Source organism: Leuresthes tenuis, unplaced genomic scaffold, assembly GCF_036924035.1.
Source record: "Leuresthes tenuis unplaced genomic scaffold, fLeuTen1.0.hap1 SCAF_13, whole genome shotgun sequence".
NCBI classification, from domain to species: domain Eukaryota; kingdom Metazoa; phylum Chordata; class Actinopteri; order Atheriniformes; family Atherinopsidae; genus Leuresthes; species Leuresthes tenuis.
In genome coordinates this window covers 1,263,047-1,283,867 of record NW_027325367.1, presented here as the reverse complement: position 1 = coordinate 1,283,867, position 20,821 = coordinate 1,263,047, and the positions used below count along the sequence as shown (strand labels likewise).

The 20,821-nt window shown below is 45.9% G+C and overlaps 1 protein-coding gene across 3 annotated transcripts in view; it reads left to right on the top strand.

The window, feature by feature from the left end:
• Positions 1-17,598, top strand: part of adgrg6 (adhesion G protein-coupled receptor G6) — a 118,472-nt gene extending 100,874 nt beyond the window's left edge. For 2 of the 3 annotated variants that reach the window (XM_072362058.1, XM_072362056.1), the window contains one exon: positions 15,913-17,598. In XM_072362058.1, coding sequence (XP_072218159.1) covers positions 15,913-16,118 — 206 coding nt within the window. In that variant the 3' untranslated portion in view covers positions 16,119-17,598. The remainder of the gene's footprint in view (positions 1-15,912) is intronic. The other variant, XM_072362057.1, reaches the window with a different exon arrangement.
• The last annotated feature ends 3,223 nt before the right edge of the window (positions 17,599-20,821 follow it).

The window sequence follows — 20,821 nt, the reverse complement described above, 5'->3', positions numbered from 1 at the left end:
CGATTGATCCAGTCAAACAGTCGGTAGAAGTGTTGCATATGTGTCCGTCCCTTTGCCACAGCCCCCGTGGAAGGAATTAAAGTGTGAATATGGTTGTTTCTTGCCAGGCAGCTCCTCCGCTTAGCTCAAGTGTTTCTACATTTTTTGACTGTTTTCGTTGAGTTTTGGAAAAAACAACCACTTCTGCCTGCCTAGAAATATAAAGTTGTCTCTTGGTTTCAGAATCTTTCACAATCTCAGGATCGAACGAAGAGAAATGGCGAGCTGCAGAGGGAGTGTGGCCAAACAGTCATGCTCTTCAGAGCTTCTTGTGGGAAAACATGTGCTTTCTGGATTGTCACTCAGGCAGTCAACACATTCCTCTCATCACAGATACTTTTGGGGAATCTGCTCATGAATGATCTGCAGCTGAAGATTGTCGTAAATCCCGGTTTTTGATTGTTCTGGTGTGGGGTCTGCAGGCTGCAACAGTCACCAACACGATTAAAGCTCAGGATTTACAGCGCTGCACCAGTTGTTTCCGTGTACTGATCCGCTGGTATGAATGCTTTTACGAGACTCCCGGGAATCTATTCACATACACTCATTTTGCATATTTCCCAACTCGACTGTCAACACTTTTTCTGCTTCGCCGCTTGAACCAATTTGTTGTTAACGTTTGGTTTTGACCACAAACTCACTCTTGTGTTTTCTGAGTATCATTAATTCAGTTCAAAGCATTAATTACCAGACATAAAAAGCAACGACTGCATCCCACTAACAGCTCCTCTCGTGTGATTTATCCCTTTTTTTATTAGGCATTCCCCCATTTAAAAATGCTATCTTAGCATTAACATTTTGATTGGATTATCAAACAGAACATGATGGATTAAAGCGTCCAACATGACAAGTGGGTTGGAAAACTGATTTTATACTGTAAATGTTGCCATCACGTGCGCTGTTAAAAAAGGTTGTGCATGAGAGAGAAATAGCTTCAACCTTTTTCTACAAGTTAACACAATTCCTTTGTTCAAAATAGCATGAAATCACAGCATCACGGCACTGTTTTTAGCACAAGAGCTAACCTGAGAAGGAGCTTTCTCTATTCTCTTGTTCTCTGTAACTTTAGGCCCAATTCAGAACTCCCATTTCTGTCAAAGATTTTAGAAAAAGTGCCTGGCGTGGTGTTTCTGAGAAGTTCCTACTTGTGTCAAAGCATAGAAACGGCGCTTCCAGGAGTTGTGCATTTCTGTAATTGTGCTGTTTTGGTGTTATTGGACTTGACTGCTGCCCTTGACACAGTTGATCACAGTGTTTCCTGTATTATGCCTCAGCTGCTGTGTTGGCATTAAGAGTACAGCTCCTAAATGGTTCTCGACTCATCAGTGAGATAGTTTCTCTGTCCATTTAGTTTAGTATTCTCCAAATGTGTCCCCACTTAGGTGTGGGGTGCCTCAAGGCTCCGCATTTGGCCCCATCCTCCTCTCGTTATAGATGCTTCCCTTCGGGTCAGTTTTTAAAAAGTATAACATCTCCTTTCAATGATTTTCAGACGGTCTACGGCTCTGTTTGCTTATGCAAACCACTGCACTACTTTCAGTTTGCCAGATATTCTTATATTCTTACTAGCTGCAAGGAACCTTGGTGAAACTTTGACTGTGCCTTTAAATTTTTAAGCTTTTTCAAAGGCATACCTCCCTCCACCTGACCTTAGAGAGTAATTAATTCTTCATTCTTTACTCTGGTCTTTGTTATCTCCTGATTAGATAACTGACATTCTTTGTATTGTGGTCTGGATCACTTGGCACTTTGTCATCTGCAAGCTGTATAAAATGCAGCAACTCTGCTTTTGATGTGAAAGAAATTACATGAAATCACATTTCTACCTGAACTGGCTTCCCGTCGGTCTCAGGATCCAGTTTGAAATGTCATAACTGTGATAACTCTGTGACCAAGATCATCCTAAATCCACCTGAGTATTAAGTATTAGGACTAGGGCCGGGACTCGATTAAAAATAATTAATCTAATTAATTGCTTTGTAATTAATTAATCAAAATTAATCGCTTTGTAATTAATTAATCAAAATTAATCGCATTTTAATCGCATATAGATATTTGACCTGAGAACAGTGAGAAGCAGTTTTTTTCACATGGATTTTAGTTTATACCATTGAATAATGACTGAATACATAAGCTTAAGCAACAAAACATTGTTTATTTTTTGTCATAGGTGGTACTTAACCAACCGTGCTCTTATTGACGCTTCCATCCATCCGTCCGTTTTGATTAAATTTATGTTTTTATACCTTTTAATGGACAGGACAGATAAAAAGAGAGGGAGTAAAAGGCCGTCCGATGCGGGATTCGAACCGGTATAATCGGTATGCCTGAAACTCATTCAGTGAGAAACGTTCCGCGGTACAAAGATAAGTGCGATTAAAACGCCTTCATTTTTGTGTAATTAATTAATCTTAATTAACGCGTTAAAGTACCGGCCCTAATTAGGACTTAATTAGGACTACATTATACCAGCAAAGCATGCAGCTGTGGCACAGGTGCACATTGAACAGCACTTTCTTTGGTGGATTTAAACATTAAACTTTCTGAAAATGAGAGGAACACTGAGTTCACGTTGTTCCACTGCTGCTTTCACTTAATTTCCATGTTAAAACACAGTTATTTTAGTTTTTTTCTTGGATCCGACTGACTCTGGCTCTGGTTTTTCACATCACAACCCTTCTTAGGTTCTTAGATCATCAGTATTAACACTGATTCATGTGCCACCCCAAGTTCTGATGCTGTGAATGACTTTAGTTGCTGTAAATAACAGAATAAAGCGTCCGTCACCTGCAGCTGTGCCTTCGCAGCCCATCTGTGGAAACTCTGGCACCTCATACCTTTGTGTCAGAACATGAGCTGCTGCAAACAGCAGATCACTGATGTTTTTTTTATTACCCCTGTGTCCTTCTGAAATTTATGCATGCTTGATATTTTGTAACCAAAACTAATCCATCTCTCTTTATTTCACTGCTCATTTAGTTCAGATCTGAATCTGGCAGGAAAAACCTCATTATGCACAGTAGCATAGAGGAAAAAACTGGATCTGATCCAACACAAACTCACGGAAAATGTATCCAACCAGGAAGCAAAATATTTATGTAAATGGCTAATAAGTGGAGAAGATTGTATATAGAACCAGAAGTTCTGTTCTCTTCGTTCAGCAGCAGCCTGGTGCATCTGTTGCTTGATGATTCAGTTCATTTTATCAGAGCTGATGACTCGGTTCACTTTATCAGAGCCGATGACTCGGTTCACTTTATCAGAGCCGATGACTCGGTTCATTTTATCAGAGCTGATGACTCGGTTCACTTTATCAGAGCTGATGACTCGGTTCATTTTATCAGAGCCGATGACTCGGTTCACTTTATCAGAGCTGATGACTCGGTTCACTTTATCAGAGCCGATGACTCGGTTCACTTTATCAGAGCCGATGACTCGGTTCACTTTATCAGAGCCGATGACTCGGTTCACTTTATCAGAGCCGATGACTCGGTTCACTTTATCAGAGCCGATGACTCGGTTCACTTTATCAGAGCTGATGACTCGGTTCACTTTATCAGAGCTGATGACTCGGTTCACTTTATCAGAGCTGATGACTCGGTTCACTTTATCAGAGCCGATGACTCGGTTCACTTTATCAGAGCCGATGACTCGGTTCAGTTTATCAGAGCTGATGACTCGGTTCAGTTTATCAGAGCCGATGACTCGGTTCACTTGACTCGGTTCAGTTTATCAGAGCTGATGACTCGGTTCAGTTTATCAGAGCCGATGACTCGGTTCACTTTATCAGAGCCGATGACTCGGTTCACTTTATCAGAGCCGATGACTCGGTTCACTTTATCAGAGCCGATGACTCGGTTAATTTTATCAGAGCCGATGACTCGGTTCACTTTATCAGAGATGATGACTCGGTTCACTTTATCAGAGCCGATGACTCGGTTCACTTTATCAGAGATGATGACTCGGTTCACTTTATCAGAGCCGATGACTCGGTTCACTTTATCAGAGCCGATGACTCGGTTCACTTTATCAGAGCCGATGACTCGGTTCATTTTATCAGAGCTGATGACTCGGTTCACTTTATCAGAGCTGATGACTCGGTTCATTTTATCAGAGCCGATGACTCGGTTCACTTTATCAGAGCTGATGACTCGGTTCACTTTATCAGAGCCGATGACTCGGTTCACTTTATCAGAGCCGATGACTCGGTTCACTTTATCAGAGCCGATGACTCGGTTCACTTTATCAGAGCCGATGACTCGGTTCACTTTATCAGAGCCGATGACTCGGTTCACTTTATCAGAGCTGATGACTCGGTTCACTTTATCAGAGCTGATGACTCGGTTCACTTTATCAGAGCTGATGACTCGGTTCACTTTATCAGAGCCGATGACTCGGTTCACTTTATCAGAGCCGATGACTCGGTTCAGTTTATCAGAGCTGATGACTCGGTTCAGTTTATCAGAGCCGATGACTCGGTTCACTTGACTCGGTTCAGTTTATCAGAGCTGATGACTCGGTTCAGTTTATCAGAGCCGATGACTCGGTTCACTTTATCAGAGCCGATGACTCGGTTCACTTTATCAGAGCCGATGACTCGGTTCACTTTATCAGAGCCGATGACTCGGTTAATTTTATCAGAGCCGATGACTCGGTTCACTTTATCAGAGATGATGACTCGGTTCACTTTATCAGAGCCGATGACTCGGTTCACTTTATCAGAGATGATGACTCGGTTCACTTTATCAGAGCCGATGACTCGGTTCACTTTATCAGAGCCGATGACTCGGTTCACTTTATCAGAGCCGATGACTCGGTTCACTTTATTAGAGCCGATGACTCGGTTCACTTTATCAGAGCCGATGACTCGGTTCACTTTATCAGAGCCGATGACTCGGTTCACTTTATCAGAGCCGATGACTCGGTTCACTTTATCAGAGCCGATGACTCGGTTCACTTTATTAGAGCCGATGACTCGGTTCACTTTATCAGAGCTGATGACTCGGTTCACTTTATCAGAGCCGATGACTCGGTTCACTTTATCAGAGCTGATGACTCGGTTCACTTTATGAGAGCCGATGACTCGGTTCACTTTATTAGAGCCGATGACTCGGTTCACTTTATCAGAGCCGATGACTCGGTTCACTTTATCAGAGCCGATGACTCGGTTCAGTCTATCAGAGCCGATGACTCGGTTCACTTTATCAGAGCCGATGACTCGGTTCACTTTATCAGAGCCGATGACTCGGTTCACTTTATCAGAGCCGATGACTCGGTTCACTTTATCAGAGATGATGACTCGGTTCACTTTATCAGAGCCGATGACTCGGTTCACTTTATCAGAGCCGATGACTCGGTTCACTTTATGAGAGCCGATGACTCGGTTCACTTTATCAGAGATGATGACTCGGTTCACTTTATCAGAGCCGGTGACTCGGGTTCACTTTATCAGAGCCGATGACTCGGTTCACTTTATCAGAGCTGATGACTTGACACCAGATCAGCTTTTATCAAACCGGAGGATGCTTGTCAGCTCGGAGTCTCACTGAACACAGAAAGACAGATAAACTTTATTTTAGATTTCTAGAAACCAGAAACATAGAATCTCAATCTATCACACATCCATCCATTTTCTATACCTGCTCAATCCAACACCAGTCCATCGGGAGCTCAAGCCTCGTGAACCAGATCACAAACACACAGTTGGAGGTTGGTTGAGAGGCAGTGGTGTCAGTCAGCATCCTGGGGACCAGCTCCACTGTGAGGTCAGTATCTCATATTAAGTCCTTTGTGGCATTATAGTTTTTTATGATCTTGTTTTCCATCCATCCATTTCCTTCTGCTTATATGAGGTCAGGTTGCAGAGGCAACAGGTCTAGGAGGGAAACCCAAACATCTCTCTCTGGAACAACACTCTCCAGCTCCTCCGGGGAGATCCTGAGGTGTTTCAGGCTGGATGGGATATTTAATCCCTCCAGCAAGATCCGAGTCTGAGTCGGGGCCTCCTCCCAGTTGGATATGCCTGAAAAAGCTAACCAGATGCCTGAACTACCTCAGCTGACTCCTTTGGATGTGGAGGAGTAACAGCTGTATTCCAAGCACTCTCTGGATGGTCAACCCCCCCCATCTCTAAGGCTGAGCCCAGCCCCCTTCTGAAGGAAACCCATTTCTGTGATCTCATTCTTTTGGCCCTCGCCCAATCTCGTGGCCACAGGTGAATGTTGGAAGAAAAATGGACCAGTAAATTAAAAGCTTCTTTTATCTTTTGGCTCAGTTCCCTCTTCAACACGATGGATTGATGCAAAGGCGTCATCACTCCAAAGCCCAGTCCATCTCTGGCTCCGGCTCGCCATCACTCATAAGCAACTCTCACATATCTGAGACAAAGACTCAGCCTGGGCCGGAGGGAACCCTGTCCTCAGACTTGGAGGGGCTGACTTCCATCCCGGCTGAGCTCCAGTGGGCGCTGAAGGTCATGTATATGAAGCTCTGCTACATCTTCCTCAAAAAGCAGTTTTTTATATATGTTTATGCATTTGGCAGATGCTTTTATCCAAAGCGACTTACTGCCTAAGGAGGCAGATAGGGTAAGGGGTGCCTAAGGGGGCAGATAGGGTAAGGGGTGCCTAAAGAGGCAGATAGGGTAAGGGGTGCCTAAGGGGGCAGAGGGGTGCCTAAAGAGGCAGATAGGGTAAGGGGTGCCTAAGGGGGCAGAGGGGTGCCTAAAGAGGCAGATAGGGTAAGGGGTGCCTAGAGAGGCAGATAGGGTAAGGGGTGCCTAAGGGGGCAGATAGGGTAAGGGGTGCCTAAGGAGGCAGATAGGGTAAGGGGTGCCTAAGGAGGCAGATAGGGTAAGGGGAGCCTAAGGAGGCAGATAGGGTAAGGGGTGCCTAAGGAGGCAGATAGGGTAAGGGGTGCCTAAGGGGGCAGATAGGGTAAGGGGTGCCTAAGGAGACAGATAGGGTAAGGGGTGCCTAAGGGGGCAGATAGGGTAAGGGATGCCTAAGGGGGCAGATAGGGTAAGGGGTGCCTAAGGGGGCAGATAGGGTAAGGGGTGCCTAAGGAGGCAGATAGGGTAAGGGGTGCCTAAGGGGGCAGATAGGGTAAGGGGTGCCTAAGGGGGCAGATAGGGTAAGGGGTGCCTAAGGGGGCAGATAGGGTAAGGGGTGCCTAAGGGGGCAGATAGGGTAAGGGGTGCCTAAGGAGGCAGATAGGGTAAGGGGTGCCTAAGGAGGCAGATAGGGTAAGGGGTGCCTAAGGGGGCAGAGGGGTGCCTAAGGAGGCAGATAGGATAAGGGGTGCCTAAGGGGGCAGATAGGGTAAGGGGTGCCTAAGGGGGCAGATAGGGTAAGGGGTGCCTAAGGGGGCAGATAGGGTAAGGGGTGCCTAAGGAGGCAGATAGGGTAAGGGGTGCCTAAGGGGGCAGATAGGGTAAGGGGTGCCTAAGGAGGCAGATAGGGTAAGGGGTGCCTAAGGTTGTCTAAGGACCCCCACTGGAGGTAGTACCTTTCATGAAGGTGATTTGAACCACATGGAAGATGGCAATCCTACCGCTACACTGTCCAGTCCCGATATAGTTCTTTAACCCTGAGGTTCCCAAACCGGACGCCACAGCTCCAGATCCTGTCCATGAAACCCACAGACAGGATCGGTGACGAGGGGAAGCCCTGATGGAGTCCAACACGATCCGTAAAGCAGCTCCACTTTGTGCCCAGGAAGTGGACCCAGCTCTGACTTTGGTGTCCTCTGAACCACTCTGCTCCTCCTGAATCTGAAGCCCCACAATTGGTCAGAGCCTCAGTATTTGTGCTTCAAACTCACTGCCATTTGGAGTAAATAAACCGATGAATCAGTAAAGTGAGGAGTGTGGTCGGCAGTAATAAACGGAGTCGTGGTGGCTTCACAGAAACAAGATCTATAAACTAGAACAACTAGAATGAAAATGCAGCTTTTCGGAGCGTGATGATGCTCCTCAGGCTGAGTGAGCAACAACCTAACATCTCTGAGCGGCTCCAGATTCTTCAGGTGAAGTAAAGGTCACTGGATTCAAATAAAGCACTTTGGATTTAACATGACAAAAAGCATCTTCCTCCTGGGAGCTGATGCTGAGTCTGAAGCTGTAAATCTAACAGACGGAGCCAAAGCCTGGGATCTGTGGTGCTGTCCACTTGGACGTTTAATGATATGTTACCAGAGGCCTCGCTTCCATTGATATTTAATGTGAATGTCCTTAAAAGTGGCGTGGGATGATTTAGAAGTCATGAATGTTTTTGGTTAGTGATACAGAAACCGAAGCTCTGGTTCTTTGGCTGCTGATGAAGAAGGTGGTGAGATGAATCCCTCCAAAATTCTTTCACCTAATCTGAATCCATTTTAAACCACTTTGTGGTGTTCTGAAGGCATTTTTGTCCTGGAACAGCACGGCGTCTTTAATTTACTGCCTCGTGATGGACACGCTGCATCTTTCACCCCAGCGGCCGGTAAAATGGCCGCCGTGTGTCACCTTCATCTAAAATCTGTTGTCCAGCTGGACGAAACATCAAAGCTCGTCACGTCACTCTGAAAGTAACGTTAATGCCAAGAATTCACTTTGAAGCCTTCCTCTGATACTCCTCGGTATCTGTTAGCAGGCAGCAGCCCATCAGGCTCCTCTGTCGTTCCATACGTTGTCTCTCAGGTGGAACCCGGTCGCTCGTACAGCCTGAATATGTGGACCTGCTGACTGATCCGTGCATTAACTGAGGCATGTTACTGTTTCCAGATGGACGGGGGTGATAGGAAGCCTCCGCTGCGTTCTGACCCGGCAGCTCGCGGCCGTTATGAGCACAAACACAGTCCAGAAACTCATAAACCACAGATGAGCTTGTTGGACAGTTTTGGAAGTAACACCTGATTCTCTTCCAAGCATGACCCAAAGAAACTTTCCAACCACCGTCTTTGTCATTTTGTTGGCGTGGGTCGGAGCAGATGATTCAGGCGCAGATCTGTCGCAGGTCACTCAGTGAAAATCCCTCTTAATCAGCACTTTTTAAACCTCACGTCGTCACTGACATTCTCTGTTTAGTGTGTTCTGTCAGCTTTTGGCTGATCCGACTGTAAGATTAGACCATGTTGTCCAGAATTTCACACAGTTTGTCACATTTAAAGCGACCGTATTGGATTGAAACACCTAACTTTGCCGTCAGTTCTGTTTCTTATTACCGAGTCTCTGAATTTCTTCGGTCTTAGTCACTGAGAGGAGGAAGATGGAGCTGTTATATTATGTGATGAATGCACATGTACATGTGTGCAGAGCGTCTGCATCAGTCTGCCTTTCCCCCGTTTATACGAGCCGTGATGGAGAGCAGCGAGGCCTGTAATGAGAAACAGAATAATTTGCCAGGTTTCAGTTCTTTTCTCTGTTTTTGTGTCTGTTCCAACAGCAGAACCCATGGAAAGCTCTGTCTTGATTAGAAGCCATTTTATTTGCTAATTTGATCCCAGCACACTTTGCCAAAGTTAGTTTGGCTTCTCTGTTGCATAAGTTAATAAAGTGATTTTAAGGCCCCAAGCGACTGTCTGAAGTGTGCAAAATGATACGAAGTGTGTTGAAATAAATCGGTGAAGTGCAGGGAGGCTCGCTGACGTCCAATCTAACTGAAACCCTGAGGTCTGCACATCTTTGTTCTTCTCCTTATGTCCCACAAACTGGAGTCATCGAACCTCAGGTGAACTGGCATCACAGCCAGTGACACAAATGCCTCCTTCTCTGACCTGAAGTTACTGTAGAAGCTGGTAAATGAAATAAATGTCTTGTGCAGGTGCACTGAAGATGATACGAGCAGCTCACGCTCTGAGGTGCACGAGCCTGGAGGCGTGGCCACGTGACCTGAGGCCACGCCTCCAGGCTTTAGGAGGCTGGCTGTAGATCCTGGTTTGGCTTTAAGGGGAAACTTCCTGGTGTTTTTAAAGAGTTGTGTGAGGTACGCTGTGTTTTCTCTGGCTGCAGAATCAGGAAGTGAGATATTTTAGGTTGTTTACACGGTGAAAGTTTCCCTGTCATCAGACAGCCCATCAGTACTTCACACCACCCCAAAAACTAAATTAGTTTTTCCTCTCAGCTGGCAATCACAGGTGATTACATCTAACTTGTAAAGCAGCAGTTATTAGATGTTCTGATGGATGTGGAGACACATCTGCATCCAGCTGCCAGCTGTGGCCACACAGATCACTATCAGAAGGCTCAGTAGAACCAGAACAGCTTAATATGTGGTTCGGAAAAGCCGAGTGAAGCTGGCTCACGCCATGGGGAAGAATCTCTTTGACGTGACACATCATCATTCAGTCTGTTGCTCACATTCAGATATGAATCTGGCAGATTAAAGGCTTACAATGTCTGAGATGAGATTTTATGTCAAGTACATGTGAGCCTGTGGTCAGAGTCATTGTCCAATAATCTCATTTCTGCCCCAGGAGCTGAGACTTGAACTGACAGACTAACAGCATGTGCTGAGATCAAAGCAGCCTGCAGCTAAAGCTGTGCAGCTTCAGGAATGTATGGTTTCCTGCTCCCACTCCCAAGCATCACCAGACATGTTAATCAGCATCTATACATCTCATGCATGGCGAGATGCATCACTTCTCTCCTCTGCCTGGGGTCTTCACCGCCATCTGCCGCCTCTCGGAGAGCTTCCAGAGCGTCGCTCCATCCCAAAGATCAGAGCCTGTGACACTGGCTCAACCCCAACACCCCGCTAACTTTCCATCTGCTCCTAAACTACACTCGGGTGTGTATTTCGAAAATAACCTCGGAGTTTCAGGGGAGAAGCCGGAACGAAACAAACATCCCAGCATTGACATCATAGGGCATTTGGATTCAGAAGGACTGAACAGGACCAGCTGCAGCATTTCTGCTGGAGACCAGGGGCATAATCAGAGCTGAAGTCGTGACCGCGGCCCACGCCAAACGCTCTCCTGAGCCCTCAGCTTCACGTGGTTGGAAGAGACGTTTCAAATCGTAGCTGATTGTTTAGCAAGTCAACATGACAAATTTGTTGACGAAGAGCAGTGATGGAGCCCCTTTCTGATGCCAAGGAAGGCTTTGGCTGAGCAGCAGAACCCATACGGAGGCTCCATTGCTGCTTTTAAGTGTCACGCTGATGGAACCAGGCCGAATGTGCTTTATTTGGCCCAACATGTGAACGCCGAGCCTGATTGCTTTGGCACACTTTGCACAGAGAGGTTCCAACAATGTAAACCTCTGAAGGTGACTGGTGTCGGGCCAATATTTTATATATTACCGTAAATTCAGAGGTCTTCAACACGTTGACAGACTTACTGTCTCAGGCATGAATTCACTTCATGAATACAACACCTGTAAAGCGCCTCAGGTAATGATTCCTCCTAAAGAATCTTCTTTTCCAGACATTCCTACATTGATGCTGTTGACTTTGGCACATTGTCTCCATCGGTCAGACTCTCGCACATCAGCCTTCGTGGTCCAGAGAGACGACGGGATGTTTAATCTACGGTTGTGACACCTTTTGGTATCGCAGGAACTGAGGCAGACCCGAAACCAGAAGAAAGACGCGTCTCATGTTGGATCAGATTTATCTGAAGGGCAGCCATGATTCTCTCATAACCTGGACCTGGTAGTTATGAAACACAAACCCAACCGAACAGAGGGAAAACTAAAGTGACAGTTCCAACTGAATTACTGGATCAAGACAGACGAACTCCAGTGTCCTGGATGTCGGACACGTTCAGGTCCAGCCCTCTGGGCTCGTGATCCAAACTCATGCAAAACAGGAAGTGGTGTCCCAGGACACAGATGATTAAACAGGTTCTGTGACAGTTTGTTGTGCTCGGGTGATGAAGAGGGATGCTCCGTGAATGTAGGTCACAGATGAGCAGTCGGAGCACGCTCAGAACACTATTTCATCATGACGGATGAATCCTCTGCTGCACAAAGTGTTGTTTCATGGATTCCTTCACTCGTGCCAGCGGTGCCATGTGGAGCTGCAGATAAAACAAGTCTGCTAGAGTTTTCACAAGAATTAAGAAAGCTGTTTCCAAACCGATTCCCCATGTTTTTCCTGGCAGCTTCCACAGAACAGCGAGGCAGACCGAGCGAACGGCGAGCTCTTCTGACGCCGCACCATGATTATTCACCACCCGTCTGTCCCATCCTCTTCTGAGGTTTCCCTTTTTTAAGAGCAAACTACGTTTCTCCAGCTAAAGCCAGGGCAGAAACAGAGAGCCCTCCAGGCTCTAATAACTCCACAGCATCATGAACCGTCTTCCTCCGTCAGGTGAGCTCTCAGGATCGAGTGAAAAACCAGTCCAGGCATGAAAGAGGCCGCTGTCGCGAAGCCTCGACGTGACGAAGCGTCACTGACCTCGGCCTTGTGTCATCTGTTGGCTCATAAAGTCTTAAGATGTTCTGGGAATTTAATAAGTGAAACCAACCAAGCACATCTGGAAAAGAACACAGCAGCAGATAATAAGCAGGCTGGTTGTGGCGGTCAGGACTCCATCAGCCTCCACCGATAGATTAATATGATGTAACGTAGGAAAACTCTTGGGAATGTTCGAACTGTCCACGCTTTCCTCTCAGATTAGTCTAATGGGCTTTAGTTTAACAAAGTTAATATTTCAGCCACCACACCTCCAAAAGCAAACATTTGGACAAAGTGAGTTCCATCCTGTTTGCACTGCTGACCCCACATTCTGCCAAAGTTCCCCTAAACTGACAAAACAGCACAGAACGACGCTCTCCTACCATGTGAAAGCTCTTCCTGTGTGCCAGGAGGGTGTGGCCGACCTGTCCTGACCACTGATAAGAGCAGATTTACTTTATCGGTGGAGCTAAGACGTCGTATGTTCCAGATGTCATGAAGTGCTGCTGATTCTCAGACCTTTAACACGATGTTTGCTTGGAAGAAAGTGTTTATTTGAGGGACCACAGGGTGAAATAATCTGAGCTCCAGCCTTCTCTCGTTGGAATGAGCGGACTCAGGACCACCTGTGGTCTCCTGAAGGCGGCTCGGTGCTGAAACACGCGTGATACAGATGCAGGAAATGAACGGCTTTACCTCCTGTTTATCGTTTATTTCTTTGGTCTCTTTTAACATGTTCTGAGGCAGCTCTAAACGTCAGATGATTATATCATTACCAGTAATTCATGGCAGAAACATAAAGACGTCTAAGTTATGTTTGTGGACTCGGCTCTTAAATCGGTGCTGTCGTCTCGCTGGATCTTCTGTCATAGAATAACAGAGACGGGAGATCTAAACGCTTTGTTCAAATATGATTTTTGGCAACAGATCTTTGATCTTTCTGCTCAGACTCCCTTTAGTGTTGATCACACAGCTGATGTCAGCTTAAGGTGCTCGTTCACACTGATGTAATGAACTACTCCAGGCTTCCTGCCCGGGGGGCAAACTCTGAGGGTGGCTTAGTGCAGGCTCCTTCCACCAAGAATCCTGTTTGGGAGCTCGTTTGAGCTCGTATCATCGGCCCTCTTCGCCAACTCGTTCTCAGTCCATCTCCTTCTGTTTCGTTGGGATAACGCAGAGGGAGGCCTTCACCTGTGGAGATGCAGTTAAGACTCGATGGTTAAAGTCTCCCAGTTCAACCTGTTCAGAAGGGAAACGGCAGGGAAAAAGCTTGCTTTACTAAACCAAACCAAGTAGTTTTAGCGCCCAAACTTAAACAGGAAGCTCTTTTTCTTTATAAACCAAGAGGTCATGAAGCCTAAAACAGTGAATGAAAAGTGAGAAGGTATCTGTTCAAAGCAGCATCAAACTCTCCAGAAGGACGTTTTCTGAGGTGCATTCATGGAACAAATCATGAAAACCGTTTCTACCTCCCTGTCCTGCATGTTTTCTGCTCTTTGCAGGCGGCTCTTCACCGTTCATGTTCATGATCTTCATGTTAGCTTCATGTTAGCTTAATTTAATGAAAGCTGGTGCAGAGTTGGGATAAAGTGGTGCAAAGTTGGGATAAAGTGGTGCAGAGTTGGGATAAAGTGGTGCAAAGTTGGGATAAAGTGGTGCAGAGTTGGGATAACGTGGTGCAGAGTTGGGATAAAGCGGGATAAAGTGGTGCAGAGTTGGGATAAAGTGGTGCAGAGTTGGGATAAAGTGGGATAAAGTGGTGCAGAGTTGGGATAAAGTGGGATAAAGTGGTGCAGAGTTGGGATAAAGTGGTGCAGAGTTGGGATAAAGTGGGATAAAGTGGTGCAGAGTTGGGATAAAGTGGGATAAAGTGGTGCAGAGTTGGGATAAAGTGGTGCAGAGTTGGGATAAAGTGGTGCAGAGTTGGGATAAAGTGGTGCAGAGTTGGGATAAAGTGGGATAAAGTGGTGCAGAGTTGGGATAAAGTGGTGCAGAGTTGGGATAAAGTGTTGCAGAGTTGGGATAAAGTGGTGCAGAGTTGGGATAAAGCGGTGCAGAGTTGGGATAAAGTGGTGCAGAGTTGGGATAAAGTGGGATAAAGTGGTGCAGAGTTGGGATAAAGTGGTGCAGAGTTGGGATAAAGTGGGATAAAGTGGTGCAGAGTTGGGATAAAGTGGTGCAGAGTTGGGATAAAGCGGTGCAGAGTTGGGATAAAGTGGGATAAAGTGGTGCAGAGTTGGGATAAAGTGGTGCAGAGTTGGGATAAAGTGGTGCAGAGTTGGGATAAAGTAGGATAAAGCGGTGCAGAGTTGGGATAAAGTGGGATAAAGTGGTGCAGAGTTGGGATAAAGTGGGATAAAGTGGTGCAGAGTTGAGATAAAGTGGTGCAGAGTTGGGATAAAGTGGTGCAGAGTTGGGATAAAGTGGTGCAGAGTTGGGATAAAGTGGTGCAGAGTTGGGATAAAGTGGTGCAGAGTTGGGATAAAGTGGTGCAGAGTTGGGATAAAGTGGTGCAGAGTTGAGATAAAGTGGTGCAGAGTTGGGATAAAGTGGTGCAGAGTTGGGATAAAGTGGTGCAGAGTTGGGATAAAGTGGTGCAGAGTTGGGATAAAGTGGTGCAGAGTTGGGATAACGTGGTGCAGAGTTGGGATAAAGTGGGATAAAGTGGTGCAGAGTTGGGATAAAGTGGTGCAGAGTTGGGATAAAGTGGGATAAAGTGGTGCAGAGTTGGGATAAAGTGGTGCAGAGTTGGGATAAAGTGGGATAAAGTGGTGCAGAGTTGGGATAAAGTGGTGCAGAGTTGGGATAAAGTGGTGCAGAGTTGGGATAAAGTGGTGCAGAGCTGGGATAAAGTGGTGCAGAGCTGGGATAAAGCAGGAGCTCATTAAGTGCTGGTGGACACGCTGCAGCGTTGGTTTTGGTGGCGGATGCTCTCTGAGCGCTCTTGTCCTGTCGGTGGAGGTTTAACCGGGCTTGTGTTGGTTTCTGCTTCACGTTTCATGTCCGTTTCTTATGGTGTGTTGTATTTTAAGAGAAAAATCCTCTTTTTTCCATATTTTCTGAGATAACACGGTGGAGACGGACACTTTGGGCTCAGGGTCGTCATGCATCCATGTTGGAATGTTTGCCCAACATTATTGCACATGCCTGCTCAGACACACCCACACTGCGGCTGCACAGTAACACATTGTGTTTCTCTTGGACATTTTGACCTCACATTCCTGTTCTTTACTCTCTCAGTGAGTTAATTTAAAATATGCATGGCATATGTAGCTCTGTAATTTAAGCCCTGTCGTGTTTTTCTAGCTGCTAAGTAGCATACCACCTTAATTAAACCTGTAACGCTGCCTCCGACAAAGGGTTAAACCTGTAAAAACACTTTTACTGAAGCAACGAGAGCACAGAAACGTTCCAGTCTGAGAGGCATCTGAAGGAAATGAGATGTTTGCTGTATGAAGTCCTAACTCCAGCTTCTTCCTGTGTTTTCTGCTTACAGAGAAATGTTACACCAACCAGACCAGCTCAGTGTGCATCTCTTCGTGCTCTTCCTTCTCAGGCGCGGAGCAGAAGTCTTCCTCCTCGTCCTCCATCCTCCCCGTCAGCCAGATGATCGACAAAGTGAGAGGTTACTGCTCTGCGCGCACCGACAACTTCTACAAGAACATCATGTCCGACAGCATCGTTAACTGCACCAGGCTTTAGCGCCGCGGAGCCTCACCCTTCAGCTTCGTTTCTCACCCACCCTCATTCACACGGGAGGTTTCTGTTTAAAGTATGAAGGGCAGCACTGAAGCTGAGTCGCTCTGGACCCACGCTCCAGAACATTTCCAGCTCCTCAAAGGGCCTCTGCTGCCCGGCATTCACACATTCTGCTTGTTCTGTAAACATTCCCGACACCCTGGAGCCGCTCAGGATGCGCCTCGTTCTGCAGCAGCATCCGGAGAGGAAGACCCGCCCTCCTGACCCGGAACATTTGTTCACTCCACCCACAACAATGGCTCCTCTCGCCGTCCTCTCGTGTTTAATTGTGTTCATTCTGTTTCCAGATGTTGTCGGAGCTGCAGTTTTTAGCCTCACAGCTTCACAGAACACCTCAGATTAAGAGTTTCCTCAAAGTCTGAGTTAAGAGCCGCTCAGATCCTTATTTTTCATATAAAATGTTATGTGCTGAAGGCTTTCTCCACAGATCATCCAGAGAGGGATATTCAGCAGCCACTGGATACATTTAATGATGATAATTTGGATTTTATGATACAGATTTGGCCTACAATGAAGTCATGGTTTACACGCCAGTTTGCAGGTGAAGCTAATTGAAGCTAACGTTTGTTGTGGCTTCGCTGTTCCTGTACGGTCCGATGCTGCGGGTCCTTTTACAGTCGCACAACACCTCATTCACAAAGCCTCAGTCGCCCTTAAAGTCTAAACAAGAGGACGATAAGGCCGAGATCCACTCAATGCACATCAACTTTAACTTTATTTAGCTTCCTGGGATGCTAACACAGCTAGCATAGCAACAACGGCACACAAGATAAAGACACGGATACTGAGGAGGGAAACAGAGATGAAGCTAATTGAAGCTAATGTTTGTTGTGGCTTCGCTCTTCCTGTACGGTCCGATGCTGCGGGTCCTTTTACAGTCGCACAACACCTCATTCACAAAGTCTCAGTCGCCCTTAAAGTCTAAACAAGAGGACGATGAGGCCGAGATCCACTCACTGCACATCAACTTTAACTTTATTTAGCTTCCTGGGATGCTAACACAGCTAGCATAGCAACAACGGCACACAAGATAAAGATACGGATACTGAGGAGGGAAACAGAGATGAAGCTAATTGAAGCTAACGTTTGTTGTGGCTTCGCTCTTCCTGTACGGTCCGATGCTGCGGGTCCTTTTACAGTCGAACAACACCTCATTCACAAAGTCTCAGTCGCCCTTAAAGTCTAAACAAGAGGACGATAAGGCCGAGATCCACTCAATGCACATCAACTTTAACTTTATTTAGCTTCCTGGGATGCTAACACAGCTAGCATAGCAACAACGGCACACAAGATAAAGATACGGATACTGAGGAGGGAAACAGAGATGAAGCTAATTGAAGCTAACGTTTGTTGTGGCTTCGCTCTTCCTGTACGGTCCGATGCTGCGGGTCCTTTTACAGTCGAACAACACCTCATTCACAAAGTCTCAGTCGCCCTTAAAGTCTAAAAAAGAGGACGACGATTCCGAGATCCTCTCAATGCACATCAACTTTAACTTTATTTAGCTTCCTGGGATGCTAACACAGCTAGCATAGCAACAACGGCACACAAGATAAAGACACGGATACTGAGGAGTGAAACAGAGATGAAGCTAATTGATGCTAACGTTTGTTGTGGCTTCGCTCTTCCTGTACGGTCCGATGCTGCGGGTCCTTTTACAGTCGCACAACACCTCATTCACAAAGCCTCAGTCGCCCTTAAAGTCTAAACAAGAGGACGACGAGGCCGAGATCCACTCACTGCACATCAACTTTAACTTTATTTAGCTTCCAGGGATGCTAACACAGCTAGCATAGCAACAACGGCACACAAGATAAAGACACGGATACTGAGGAGGGAAACAGAGATGAAGCTGAGGTGTTCTGTGCAGCTGAATTTACTGCAGCTGGATTGTCTGACAGGAAACTACGGTGGCTGTGAGAGCTCAACATTCACTGCAAACTACGTCTTCATCAGTGCAACTTTAGTCAAATGAATAGGCTTTTCCTGAATTAGATAGCATTGTTTTCCTCAGAGCAGCGTGCCGTAAAAACCCTGGAATCTGTTAAAAAAGCAGCTGCTGAACTCGCTGCAACAACCGGAGACTGAGGCGATCGCCTCTTAGGTCACATGGTTTAAAATCCAGGCCTCTCTGGGACGATGAGGTGTGTTTGAGAGCTACAGGGTGGTCAGAGACGCTGATGCGATTCTACTGTATCATATAACATGACGGAGTTGGCTGACCTGGCTGCCAAACTGTAACTGCGAGGAAATGAGGGGCGGGGGGGTAAACACAAGGTGGGACTGTGGAGAAGGAAGAGAGTCGACTGTTATGTTTCATTTTCCTTTTTAATACTGTGATGTTTGTTAAAACAGGCCGTTTGTGCATGTGTGTGGAGCCATACCCTGTAAATATTGATCTGTCTCTTCTCTGTGCCTTAATGTAGTGTTAAAATGTGTGCTGCAGGAGGGGGGGGGGGGGTCACACGGCACCAAACCGGGCCGAACCGGGCCGATAAAACAAAGAACACAGGCCAGTCGATCAAGGAGCTTTTTGTTGTTTGAAATCAATTAAAAGCACTCGTGTCTAGTTCAGCTTTTCTGAAAACTAGTTGGTGTCACTTTCAGGAGGATTTTTCTGTTTTAGGCTGGTGTTTTGTACAGTGACTCCATCAGCCAGAGGTCAGCATTGTTCAGGCCTTTAATGAGAGATTTTTGTGTATTTTCAGCTGTTTTCATTCAGAAACTGATCATTTTTTTGCATCTATGACAGCGACATCCCACTCATCGCCCCAAAGAGCTAAAAAAGAGCTAAAGAAGAGCTAAAAAAGAGCTGAAGAAGAGCTAAAAAAAGAGCTAAAGAAGAGCTTAAAAAAGAGCTAAAGAAGAGCTAAAAAAAAGAGCTAAAGAGCTAAACAAGAGCTAAAAAAGAGCTAAAAAAGAGCTAAAGAAGAGCTAAGAAAATAGCTAAAAAAAAGAGATAAAAAAGAGCTAAACAAGAGCTAAAAAAGAGCTAAACAAGAGCTAAACAAGAACTAAAAAAGATTAAAACAAGAGCTAAAAAAAGGGCTAAAAAAGAGCTAAACCAGAGCTAAAAAAAGAGCTAAAGAAGAGCTAAAAAAAGCTAAACAAGAGCTAAACAAGAGCTTAAAAAAAGAGCTAAACAAGATTAAAACAAGAGCTAAAGAAGAGCTAAGAAAATAGCTAAAAAAAGGGCTAAAAAAAGAGCTAAACCAGAGCTAAAGGGTCAGTCAAACTTTTACTGGAAATAAGTCTCACATCCTGGTTAATCCTGATATTCTGCAGACTTCTTTGTGGGCATTTTACTTCAGCTCCACTGAAACCAGTTCAGAACAAAGTTTGTGGATATTTCTGGAGAAATGAGAATGCTGGAAACATTACGACCACAAATGAAATCCCAGCCCGGTGCCTCTGTGTGGCGGCAGCAATCTGAAGGTGATTTAAAGGGACCGTTGAATGCTTTTCACCCAATGCATGGATCTGTTTGTCACAAACCCTGAAGTCCACATCAGAAGGAGTTATTCTCAGTGATAAACACCTCGTTTAGTTTAAAGCTAAATCCTGGCTCGTTCTTCTCTGACCTTCAAAAGCAGCTGGATTCGTGAAGAGAATCCAACTTTACGTGTTCTGAGTTTTCAGCTTCTTATTCTGGGTCAGAGGCTCATATTTCCTGACTGGGTCCATGTGGTTCTGTTTGGTTCATCTGGCGGGCTGAAGTTTCCTCATGGCTGTGTTGCACAGATGCTTCCTTTTCCTCACAGTTTCTACCACGAGCTTCTCTGACACATTCAGCTGCAGATTCAACTGTTTCTGGCAAATTCACACTTCAATATTCCACAATATTTACCGAGAATATCGGGTTCTAACACCGACACGACAGCATCTTTACATTTGGATTCAGATGTGGAAAAGCAGGAAAGTCGACGCCGTCTGCTCTTCGTTAAACTTAAAGCCAGCCTGTCAACAAGCTGGTGGGAATGAACCGTTTCCACCCATCGGAGAGGACGTTTGGCCTCAGATTTCTTCCATGCCCTCGCTTTCCCGTGCAGCTTTTAATCCGTGCATCGACACGTTGCTATGGGCAACAGTTTAAAGGGGAGGTTCATTAAGTCAGGTTCAACAAGCATCGGCATCATTCAGATATTGACTTCCTGTTGTGTGAAGAACTTTTGGTTCAGCTGCAGCTTCTCAGTCCAGTTTTATGCCCCCCCCCCCCGGTTAAAGTCTGAGGTTGTGAGACTTGTTTCAGTAAAAATGGTTAGTTTAGTTTAAAGAAGCAGTGAGACGCTGTAAAAGGCTTTGAGGACTGACAGCTAAAGCTTCCTGTGGCCCAAACTCCTTCATCTGTTCTCATTCTGGGATTAGATTAAAAACATGGGAAGCAGCTGCGGTGCTTAAAGCTTTCGTTCTTTGTTCTGTGGAGTTGGACTTTCTGGACCCCACAGCTCTTTAACTCAAACTCACCCTCTGGTTTGAACTTTCTGTGCCCATAAAGGAATATTTCCTGATGATTTAGGACACTTCGGTTCGCTCTCAGGTGCAGATTTATCCCCACCTGAACATTTTCATGCAAATTCCTGTGAAACAGCATCATGCAGGCCGGCCTGGTCTCACGTTGCTGGATAGAAGTGGTGTAAAGACGCCTC